Source organism: Mobula hypostoma, chromosome 8 (genome assembly GCF_963921235.1).
Source record: "Mobula hypostoma chromosome 8, sMobHyp1.1, whole genome shotgun sequence".
Taxonomy (NCBI): Eukaryota; Metazoa; Chordata; class Chondrichthyes; order Myliobatiformes; family Myliobatidae; genus Mobula; species Mobula hypostoma.
In genome coordinates this window covers 49513055-49525950 of record NC_086104.1, presented here as the reverse complement: position 1 = coordinate 49525950, position 12896 = coordinate 49513055, and the positions used below count along the sequence as shown (strand labels likewise).

The 12896-nt window shown below is 37.4% G+C and overlaps 1 protein-coding gene across 1 annotated transcript in view; it reads left to right on the top strand.

Moving 5' to 3' along the window:
* Positions 1–12896, top strand: part of ppp2r5a (protein phosphatase 2, regulatory subunit B', alpha isoform) — a 171126-nt gene that overhangs the window by 75569 nt on the left and 82661 nt on the right. Inside the window, exons 3-4 of the mRNA XM_063055821.1 lie at positions 5579–5680; positions 7312–7404. Coding sequence (XP_062911891.1) covers positions 5579–5680; positions 7312–7404 — 195 coding nt within the window. The remainder of the gene's footprint in view (positions 1–5578; positions 5681–7311; positions 7405–12896) is intronic.

Below are 12896 nucleotides of genomic sequence, written 5' to 3'. Positions count from 1 at the left end.
GCGCAATAATCCAGTTCTGCTGTACCAGTTCCTTGGTCATATACTCGGTCCATTTATAAAGACTGGGATACTGTACACATTTTTCAAACTGTTCTCTCAACATCCCTGCCACTTTCAAAGAAACATACACATGAAACCTTGGATCTCTCTCTTGAATCCTTATAGAATTATGTCACCATTTATACTGTCTTATCTTGTCGACTAAGATGTAACGCTTCATATTTTTCCAAATTCATTTTTACTATCCACCAATGTCCCCAATCTATGTCTATCATTTTTAATGTCTCTTAAGAGTATTAGTCATATTCACAAATCACCTTCTCTTCATATTTTGTTTTATCTATAAATTGGGAAATTAGTGCACTCTTCAACCAAGTCTAAATCAGGAATCTACATTAAGGAAAGTGGTTGTCCTTGTATCACCCCGTGTGAAAGACTACTGTACACTTCCCTCTATTTGAAACATGCAACTTTCCACTGATTGATGGCCTTCAACAAATACAACTGTCGTTTTGTGTGAAATATTATTCCATCTGGTAGTGTGTTCTCCCCCTTGTTTCCTATTGACAAATCTTACCATGGTTTCTTGATATCACTCTTGCAATTCCTTTGTTCACTTTTGGACCAGGGGTCTAATGAGGTCTAGAGTTGAACTGGTATCCAAACTGAACTTTAGAGCTGTGCCTGATGATACTCCTGGCATGAACCTTGGTCTCTTGGCTCAGTAGTAGTGATTGAGTATGAAGTTATGAATTATGTTGGAATATAATTATACTATTGATTGCTCATAGCACCTTGTAAGTGCTGGTTTTACATAGAAACAGAGAAAATAGGTGCAGGAGTAGGCCATTTGGCCCTTCGAGCCTGCATCGCCATTCAGTATGATCATGGCTGATCATCCAACTCAGAACCCTGTAACTGCCTTCTCTCCATACCCCCTGATCCCTTTAGCCACAAGGGCCATATCTAACTCCCTCTTAAATATAGCTAATGAACTGGCCTCAACTGTTTCCTGTGGTAGAGAATTCGACAGATTCACCGCTCTTTGTGTGAAGAAGTTTTTCCTTATCTCGGTCCTAAAAGACTTACCCTTTATCCTCAAACTGTGAACCCTCATTCTGGACTTCCCCAACATCGGGAACGATCTTCCTACATCTAGCCTGTCCAATCCCTTTAGAATTTTATACGTTTCAATCAGATCCCCCCCTCAATCTTCTAAATTCCAGAGAGTATAAGCCTAGTCGATCCAGTCTTTCATCATATGAAAGCCCTGCCATCCCAGGAATCAATCTGGTGAACCTTCTTTGTACTCCCTCTATGGCAAGAATGTCTTTTCCTCAGATTAGGGGACCAAAACTGCACACAATACTCCAGGTGTGGGCTCACCAAGGCCTTGTACAACTGCAGTAGTACCTCCCTGCTCCTGTACTCGAATCCTCTTGCTATGAATGCCAGCATACCATTTGCCTTTTTCACCACCTGCTGTACCTGCATGCCCACTTTCAATGACTGGTGTATAATGACACCCAGGTCTCGTTGCACCTCCCCTTTTCCTAATCGGCCACCATTCAGATAATAATCTGTTTTCCTGTTTTTACCACCAAAGTGGATAACCTCACATTTATCCACATTAAATTGCATCTGCCATGAATTTTCCCACTCAGCTAACCTATCCAAGTCACCCTGCATCCTCTTAGCATCCTCCTCACAGCTAACACTGCCGCCCAGCTTCGTGTCATCCGCAAACTTGGAGATGCTGCATTTAATTCCCTCATCCAAGTCATTAATATATATTGTAAACAACTGGGGTCCCAGCACTGAGCCTTGCGGCACCCCACTAGTCACTGCCTGCCATTCTGAAAAGGTCCCATTTATTCCCACTCTTTGCTTCCTGTCTGCCAACCAATTCTAAATTATTTAAATTAGTATGTCTGTTGTGAAGCTATTTATTTATGTGATGTGTGGTGGTAACACTCCTATCACGGGCCATTTGCATTTGCAACAGGTAGCTTAATGAGGATGGTGTGTGTGCCCTTTTTACCCTCCATGCACATCCAGAGGGTTATCCAACACAGGAACAAAAAAACACCGATTCATCAACTAAACAGGTAGAAATCAAGTAGTTTACTTGTCCATAATTGATTTGATATCACTAGCCTTCAGTAGGTGTGATGGCAGTGTAAAGGATCCTCACCTTCCTATTTGTTAATTATTCTTCAACCACCACTTGTGGGGTAGTGAAAGGGGAGTCTGAGGCATTGGCTACAAAATATAATTCCGTATGTGTGACTATGTTGGTGTGATGCTAGGCTAGTCCATAGGACACCAATTCTGATTTTGACACTGGTCTCAGATGAAATTGGCAGAACTGTTCCAGATAATTGACCTTGCTATACCTGAATCCAATGCCAAGGTCAATACTAAGTAGTCTATCAGATTTTAATTCTTGCTGTGTTTCAATGTAGAGTTTTTGATACAGCTGAATGAATGGCTTGGTAGGCGACTTCAGAGGGCAATCAGTCACATTGGTGAGGGTCTGGAGTCACATATGGACCAGACCAGCTAAAGATGACACAATTTGCTTCCCTGAAGGACGTTAGTGACCAGGTGGGTTTTTATGACAATCTAGCAGTTTCATGGTTACCATTACATGACTAGCTATTTGTTTAAATTATCTCTTTTTTTGTTGACTTTAATCAACTGGATTTAAGTTCTCCAGCTGCCACTGAAAGCCACTGCATTAATACTGTCAATTCTTAGTACAGGTGCACATTCCTTTATCCGAAATTCTGAAATCCAGAAAGCTCCGAAAACCGAAGCTTTTTTTCGCCAACAGCTGATGTCACTCAGGTGTGACGTGGTAGCACTAGCAGAGGCCACCAGACATCAGTTGTGGCTCAGCACTCGTACTGGTTACACCTGCATTTGCTGTTCGCTGGTATTTTGTGTTCACTGTTGACTTTGTGTTTAATTTCACTGTGAAAATGTCAAAAAGAGCTGCGGATACCCTATGGGTAACAATGAGAAACAGAGAAGGAAGCATCTATCATCATCAATAACGCAGAAAGTGGAGTTATTGCAGCAACTTGATCGTGATGTGTCTGTGCAGTGTTTTACTGAAGAAAATAGTGTCGGAACTACCACTGTATATGATTTAAATAAACAGAGAAACAAGTTACTGAAGTTTTATAGTGACAGTGACAATGAAGTTCTACATTTATTCCAATAAGTCATTTACCATGTGTTTGATTCGGTTTCTTTAAAGCTGTATATTTTTATGTTTTATTGAATGTTCTTGTTGGAAATAAAAATTTTTCTTGTCATTATTCCCTAAACAATACAGTATAACAACTATTTACATAGTGTTTACATTGTATTAGGTATTATAAATAATCTAGAGATGATTTAAAGTATATGGGAGGATGTGCGTAGGTTTGATGTGCCGCCGGGTCCTAAAGTCCACCGTACTGAGACAGGTTAAATAAGGGACTTGAGCATACGTGTTTTTTGGTATCGGTTGGGGGGGGGGTCTGAAATCCGAATAATTCTGAATTCCGAAATGCAACTGGCCCCAAGGATTTCGGATGAGGGATTGTGGACCTGTATAGGCTTTGGATTGCTAGTCCATTAATTTAAGCAGAGCACCAACCTTCCTTTAACTTTTAAGTGATGTTACCTTTTATGAAGAAACTATTCACATTTAAATCTACCTTGGAATTGAAATTAACTATAGAATTCATAACAACGAAGAAGAAGACGAAGAAAGCCCTTAACTCCAAGTGGAGTCATCAGGACACCTTCGTGACGTTTTTTTTTTAGCAGGCTTTCTTATTTTTACAAGGCCGAGTTGCTAGCTCGACGCTCTACCCAGCACGGATGGAAAGCGTGCAAGGAAGCCGGCTGGATTCAAACTCGGGAGCCTTTGCTCCGAAGTCTGGCAGTGATGCCATTACGACACCAGCCGGCTGATAACAACTAAGAGAGAGGCCATTAAGGTCATGCACTCCTTTTGGAGCATCAATTCAATTCCAATCATCTGCCCTTTTATTTTAATCTGTAAGTTATTCTTCAATTGTAAAGTGCACAAAACAAACAAGTTTGCTGTAATATTTGTGATAATTATTTGAAATTAAAATTTATGAATTTATGGTATTGTATTATCTTTAATGCATTTCAAGAAAAACTTATATTTCAGTTTTGATTTTTGTATATTCTTTGTATATATTTGAAATGTTGCACAAAAATGTTATTGGAGTGGTGCAATTAGTGTCTCTCTGCAAATAAAGAAAAGTATGATTTGTATGTACTATCGAACTATATTGCATGGTATCTGCTGATGCCATCAATTTCTCTCATGGGGTGATTTATCCAGTATATAATAATGCTCTGCTAGTTGTTTCTCAAGGATACTTAATTACTATTTTTATTGTAATTAAGTTTATTGTTTGAATTTAATAAGGATACACAAGTAGGCCCAAAGAATCAATTAAAAATTGGATCCTTTACTTGTGACTTAGTAAAATGGTAAAACACTTAAGTATTATGTCTTCACCCTGTTTAATGAGGTGTTTGTGAATCTCAGAGAGTTTTGCATGACTTTCATAAATAAAACTGAAAAGGATTTATACTTAAAAAGCAACTTGTTGGACATCTGCACCATAGTGTAATTATGAATTTTCAGGACAGTGGCTCATGTATGAAATTGAATTTGGTGGTTCTTCAAAAAGAATAATTATTGGAGCAAATGCTGTCTGTGTAAATTACAAACACAAGAAAGTCTGCAGATGCTGGAAATCCAAAGCAAAACACACAAAATGCTGGAGGAGCTCAGCAGGTCAGGCAGCATCTAAGGAAAAGAGTAATCAGTCAATGGTTTGGGCCGAGACCCTTCTTCAGCACCTGTTGAGTTTCTCCAGCATTTTGTGTGTGTTGCTGCCTGTGTAATGAGTTTTTATTAGTTTTTAAAATATGTTTTATAACATATATCACATATAGGATTTTTAACTTGCAATTATGAAAATTTATGTAGAAGCGCATCTATATTTTGAAAAATTTTGTTAATTCTGCTTAGAAATAGATGTAGATTTAGTAGATAATTTCACAACATTACTTTGACAGCATTATAACTGTTCTGATCCATTTAGCTATTGTTCTAACTTTGGTTTAAATTTCTTTCTACCAATTCAGTTATATCACCCGCTTTTAGCAATTTAGGCACAGGATTATTTAGAATTAGCATGTTGGTCACTTTTATCTTGTTCAGCTTCAAGTGCAACAGTTTTACTAATGGAAAAGAATAAAAGGTTGTTTTAGAACCTGAGTAAAATTTGACAAAAATCAATACTAAATTTTGCATTTATTTGGAATCAAAGTGTTGATGATTAAACTTTAAAGTTTGGGTCAGCTTCAGCTATGCTTTTCCAAATTTATGAGTAAGTTTAAAACTATATTTGCAAATCTGAACCAAAGTAGATATTTCAATTGCCCATTTCATTTAAATTGCCAAACACTTTTCTTAAGACTACGATTATAGACTGTTTTTTAATGAGTCTTTATTCATGCTATAATTTTGTTGCAGATTACCTGTAATATTTTCAGAACTCTTCCTCCCAGTGATAATCCAGACTTTGATCCAGAAGAAGATGAACCATCATTAGAAGCCGCATGGCCTCACATGCAGGTAACAAACTTGAGGCAAAGTAACAATATGCTTTTTTTTTACTCTGATCCCTAGTTGCATGTTCAAATACTCCTATTATTTTGGGAAATCAAAAAATATCACTGGATTTTACTATGTGTATGGTCAGTGCACAAGCGTTGAAGTTAATAATCTCTTGGATTGATTGTCAGTTGTAGTAAATAATTTGCATTTTTAAAAAAAACAACTGGAAGGAGGTTTCTGTTTGTTAAGCCAAAAACTGTGGGCCTAAATGTTAGAACCCATGAGCTCCAAGGAAAGTTAGTAAATTGGATTTAATTTTGCTTGATAATAGGAGGCAGAGCAGGGTGTTTGAAAGTTGTTTTGTGTTTAGAAGCCTATGACCATTGGTGTACCCAGGAGTTGGTGCTGGGATCCTCGCTGTTCATTACATTAGGTAATGATTTGGATGTAAATGTAGGAGGTATGATGAGTAAGTTTCAGATGACATCAGAATTTGTGGTGATGTTGATAGTGTGCTGGTCAGTCTTAGACTACAGAACAATGTTAACCAGTTGGTAATTTGGGCAGGAGCAACTGAAGATGGAATTTTATTCTGACAAATCTGAACTGATGTATTTGGGTAGACTGATTAAGGTAACCAATACACAATGAATGTTTTTGGCTGCAGGAACAAAGGAACCGTTATATGTCCAGGGATCCCTGAAGGTGGCAGCATAGGTGGTAAAGAAGACATATAGGGTGCTTGTGCTTGTCTTCATTAGTTGGGACATAGAAAAAAATCAGGAAGGTTATGGCGCAGCTTTATAACTCATTGGTTAGGCTATAGCTGGAATACTATGTGTAGTCCTGGTCACAATACTATAGAAAGCATGTGATTGCATGAGAGAAGGTACAGAGGAGATGTAGTGGATATTGCCTGGAATAAGCATTCTTTAAATTCTGCATAGCCAGGATTAGTTTCTTTTTGGAGTGAGAAGGACTGAGAAGGTGGCCTTTCAGAATTATGAAGAATGTAGATAAACTTTCCCCATGGAAGAGGTGTCGAAAACTAGAGGGCATTGAATTAAGATAGTGGTAAGAGGTACATATCTTTGTCCCTTCCATCACCTTAAACATAATTGTATTCATAAGCAATTCAGAGACTACAGTATTTTAAATTGTTGGTTGATGGAGGTTATATTGTAAGGAATAACAGTTTTGGTTGGGTTGCACCTATTGATCAGAATTTTGAAAAGAGGTGGTGGTTTGAAACATTCTAAAGAGAATTGACTAGTAAGATGCTGAGAGTTCTTCCCCTTTGAGGGAAACTTGAACTGGGAGGCATAGTTTCAGAGTAATGGATCATCCATTTAAAATAGCCTATCCAGAAAGCCATGGAGACAAGTTGTTGAATACAATCAAGCTAGTGATTAATTCAAGGCAGACAAATTTTGGGTTATAGTGTCATTTGTGGGCAATGCAGAAGAAACAGATGAGTGGAGCTAAGACCAAAATCAAATCAACTATGACCCTTTTGAATGTTTTGGTATAGCATTATCGTCTAATTCAGCTCCTATTTCTGATGTGAGGACAATTATGCAAGTATATCCACATTTTGAATCTATTGGACAATTGAAAATAATTTCTGTTAATTGTCACTTTCTTTTAAGCTTGTGTATGAATTTTTCTTGCGGTTTCTGGAGTGTCCAGACTTCCAGCCTAGTGTTGCAAAAAGATTCATTGATCAGAAATTTGTACTTCAGGTGAGTACCTTTAATTTGATCTCACTTGCTAGGCCAATGAACAGTTTTATATTTCAGCATCACATATTCACTTGCATTTTGACTGTTGGCTACACCGAGCTCTATACTGCTCTACAGCTTGCTGTAGGAGTATATGCTCCTGTTATTTACCATATTCCATATGTGTTTCCTGCTATATTAGTAGCAAAGAAATGTTGAAACTAGAATGATGCTGACTTTTGCTATGGCAGTAATATCCTATAATCTGGGTGTTCATTATAAAGTCTTACATTTTGTGTTTAGCACAACAGAATCCAAAGACACTGAAAGGCATTTCATCATTATTCAGAAAATGAAGCAAAGCAGAACATTCTAAGACAGATTAACAAGGGAAAATCCTGGCAATTATGACTCAAACCTAACTACTTACATTTACTGGGCACGAATTAGTGATTTAAGCTTGCATTTTTGCACTAAGTACAGTGATAATGATTCTTAGATCTGGTAGGTTGTGAACAGTGTCAGGTGTCTTAAGATGCCATTAAACACAATTAAAATAAATTGAGTATGCTCAGACTTTTAAACCAGTATACTTTCATATTAATTGTACAATGCTTTAAGTATTTAATTGGTAGATTCCCAAAAATATTAGTCCAATCCTTAATCTGCTTTGCTCATTCTGTAGTTTTAAGATAATTGGAATATTTTTAAGTTAATTGCATACAAGATATTAAAACAGATTGATCACTCACCATATAAATATATACAGTGTATTCTAGTTAATTGGGACACAACGGGACCAGTACATTTTGTCCCAATTAAATGGCTGCCCTAAATATCCAAAGTTTCATGGAAATATCTAAAAAGGTATAGAAAAGACAAACTACCATTTATTAGAGTAATAAATTATGTATTTAAATGAGATGCAGAACAGATTAGAACAGTACCAATACTACTACAGTACTATACAACTCTCTTAGTTCCTAATAGTTAACAATCGGCGAAATTCATCCAGTTTACGCTGCCTTGCTCTTTTGAATGACTGCGTAAATTAACAAAGCCATCGCAGACACCTTGTGTAGATAATTGACTGCCTTCGTACAATGCTTCGGATGACTGCATCCTCCAAATCTTCATTTTCATTGTAACCTTCAACTACGAATTCGTTATAGTTCCTAACTTGTAGTGAAATTGTTTCATTTTCAATCCTAGCCATTTTTCGCATCTCCATGGCCAAATGCTTGAAACTGCAGTGAGCAAAACGGTTCTGAATTGTCTTATTGTTTATTTCTCGCCAACTAATAGTGACAAAAATCACTGCTTTTTGAAGACACATACACACAGCTGACGCTATTTAAAAACTGTTTGTTTTAAGGATGGTGTGGTGTATAACAGCCACACACAGTCAACTAAACGCTAGTTAGAAATTGTTTAGCAAGTCTTCTGTCCCAATTAAGTGGCATAGTGCCCCAAATAAACAAAGGGAATCCTAGCTATTTTCTCAATTAGTTTTTGTTCTTTAAGATTTATCCCAAATAAGTGGCTGCCCCAATTAACCGATGGCTCATTTAACTAGAATCCACTGTATTGAATACTGGTTGCTCAGGATACAGTTTTAAGAAAGGAATATTATTTACAATTGATGACCTGAAATGCTTAGCAACATAGAAAATATGTTATTAAATTGTAGATCAGGTACCTTTTTAGTAGTGTAGTGCTCTTTTTAATTTTTCATGTTGTAAAGATAAAACGAGCTATCAGTACTTTACATTTCATAATTTTTGCCCTTTTTTTTCCATTCAGGTTTTAGGGAGATATTTTAATATTCCGTAAGTAGTCAGTGCAACAATTTGTTTTAGTTTAATTTGCACATAAATTGATTTAACTAAATTAAGAAACATTTAATCATAGCTCTCTGGTGTGGAGCACAACATGCCAGGTTTAGGAAATAAAATCTTTATAGGCTTTGAACAAATAGAGATCAAAGAAACATTAATATCTGTCACAAACAAAAGTCTGTTGGCTAGATTTTGATTTATGTTTCCTGTGATCTTCGTACAAAGGTAGTGCGATGGATTTTATTTTTATGTAAATGTTTAACCTGTATTGAGGTGAACATCCTGATTTATTTGTATTATGTACTGGCAGATCCCTAATGGGAAGGAAATTGGGATCGCTTGGGCTAGAAATTTTGTTAGCAACATCTACTATTTCCACTAACAAAACACTTCCTATGATTACTATAAAAATTGAACATTTTCTGTAAATCAGAAAAATACTTAAGGTAATTTGTGCTTTCAGGCGTGATTTCTATAGGGATTTCCTGATTCCTGCGTGGATGTTGTTTTATACCAAGAACTTGCTAGGTACAAAAATGTATTGTTAAAGTTATTCTGCCTTGGGCAATGGCTGTGCCTCATCCTATTTGAAACCTAAATGTTTACATAATTGTTAGCTGGATCACTGTCAGTGTGAAATTCCAGGATGATTTATGCCCCTCCAGTCAGAAATCCAAGTTTCAATAGCTAATTTTAGATACCCATCTGCTGCTTAGTCTTAAGATGAGCTAGACCAATGGTAATTTGTAAAGAAAAAATCACTTTGTTATGTTTAGCATGAAAATTGAAGTAATGCTTTCACCTTGTTTAATCCATGCTTCCAGGGCACAGTTTTGGTTGACGAGCTTTATAAGCACTTGTCATATCACACCACTGTAGGTTTGACATACAAGTAGCCCGAATTGGTCACTTTTCAGCTTTCCCTGCTGGAAGCCCAGAAAAAACTAAGTAATAAACTATCTGCGGCTAGCTTGGACTTTGTTAAAGGAGTGGTCATACTTTATCAAATATCAGCCACTGCTAAGTTAAAATGAGTCCCTGCAAAATTTGGATGTGTGGCATGTAAAATTCCACTATCCTTTTTAATTGTTTTCTTTATGTCTTCATAATTTTTTGAAGAAAAATATTGTCATGGACTGATAAATTTGTACTTTAATCTCCACTGTTTCTAGCTTTTCATTGTTTTAAAGCTGCTCTTGTTTTTTCAAGGTGTAAAGCTGATGATCAGACTTATCTACAGTACATTCAAATTCATTTGCCATAGTTAAACTCAACCATTAAATTTCTTGAAATTTGTTTCCAATATACTATATGCAGTCACCCATCTTTATCACCAGCCAACATGAAGTGGTGGCCTTCCTTTTCATCAGCTAAATCATTTATGTCAGCATAGGTTAAATAATTGTAGCCCAACTACTTATCCTTTCAGGAATTTGCTAAGCACATTCCTCAGTTCTTCCAAGCCAATTTTCAGACCTGGTCAATAATTCAGATTCATACTTGTATTTAAACTAATGAAGGCTCTCATGAAAACATTTGTAAACACTCTCCAAATAATTGAAGTCAGCTCTTCAAAGATGAGAAAATCTGCAAATGCTGTAAATCCAAGCAACACACCCAAATTGCTGGAGCAACTCAGCAGGTCAGGCAACATCTATGGAAAAGAGTAAATAGTGGATGTTTTGAGCTGAGACCTTCATCAGGACTGGAAAAAAAAAGATGAGGTTAGAGCAAAAAGGAGGAAGAAATACAAGGTGGTAGGTGATAGCTGGGAAGCTGATAGGTGAAACAGATAAAGAGATAAAGTGCAGGAGAAGGGGGAATCTGATAGGAGAGGGTGGATGACCATGGAAGATATGGAAGGTGATAGGCTGGTAAGGAGGTGAGGCAAGAGGGAAACTGGAAAGGGAACAGTGAAGGGGGGCAATGACCAGAAGTTCAAGAATTGATGTTTCTGTTATCAGGTTGGAGGCTCCCCAGACGGAGTATAAGGTATTGGTTCCTCTAACCTGAGTGTACCCTCATTGTGGCAGTAGAGGAGGCCATGGACTGACATGTCGGAATGGGAGTGGAAGTAGAATTGAAGTACAAACCCCATTTCCAGAAAAGTTGGGATATTTTCCAAAATGCAATAAAAACAAAAATCTGTGATGTGTTAATTCTCGTGAACCTTTATTTAACTGACAAAAGTACAAAGAAAAGATTTTCAGTAGTTTTACTGACCAACTTAATTGTATTTTGTAAACATACACAAATTTAGAATTTGATGGCTGCAACACACTCAACAAAAGTTGGGACAGAGTTAAAATAAGATTGAAAAGTGCACAGAATATTCAAGTAACACCGGTTTGGAAGACTCCACATTAAGCAGGCTAATTGGTAGCAGGTGAGGTATCATGACTGGGTATAAAAGTAGCGTCCATCAAAGGCTGTCTTTGCAAGCAAGGATGGGTGTTGGCTCACCCCTTTGTGCCAAAATTTGTGAGAGAATTGTTAGTCAGTTCAAAAGGAACATTTCTCAACGCAAGATTGCAGATAATTTAGGTCTTTCAACATCTACAGTACATAATATTGTGAAAAGATTCAGAGATTCAGAGAATTCAGAGACATCTCAGTGAGTAAAGGGCAAGGTCGGAAACCACTGTTGAATGCACGTGATCTTCGAGCCCTCAGGCGGCACTGCCTAAGAAACTGTCATGCTACTGTGACAATTATAGCCACCTGCAACTTGAAACTGTATTACGCAAGGAGGAAGCCGTACATCAACTCCATGTAGAAACGCCGGCGAGTTCTCTGGGCCCGAGCTCATCTCAGATGGACCTAAAGACTGTGGAACTGTGTGCTGTGGTCAGATGAGTCCACATTTCAGCTCGTTTTCGGAAAAAACGGGAGTCGAGTTCTCCGTGCCAAAGATGAAAATGACCATCCAGATTGTTATTAGCGAAAGGTGCAAAAGCCAGCATCTGTGATGGTATAGGGATGCATCAGTGCCCACAGCATGGGTGTGTTGCATGTATGTGAAGGTACCATTGACTCTGAGGCGTATATTAGGATTTTAGAGAGACATATGTTGCCATCAAGGCGACGTCTCTTCCTGGGACGTCCATGCTTATTTCAGCAGGACAATGCCAGACCACATTCTGCACGGGCTACAACAGCGTGGCTTTGTAGACACAGAGTGCATGTGCTTGACTGGCTTGTTGCCAGTCCAGATCTATCTCCTATTGAAAATGTATGGCGCATCATGAAGAGGAGAATCAGACAACAGAGACCACAGACTGTTGAGCAGCTGAAGTCTTATATCAAGCAAGAATGGACAAAATTTCCAATTGCAAATCTACTACAATTAGTATCCTCAGTTCCAAAACGATTAAAAAGTGTTATTAAAAGGAAAGGTGATGTAACACAATGGTAAACATGCCTTTGTCCCAACTTTTGTTGAGTGTGTTGCAGCCATTAAATTCTAAATTTGTGTATATTTACAAAGTACAATTAAGTTGGTCAGTAAAACTATTGAAAATCTTTTCTTTGTACTTTTGTCAGTTAAATAAAGGTTCACGTGAATTAGCATATCACAGATTTTTGTTTTTATTGCATTTTGGAAAATATCCCAACTTTTCTGGAAATGGGATTTGTAGATGGCCACTGGGAGATACTACTTTTTCTGGTGGATAG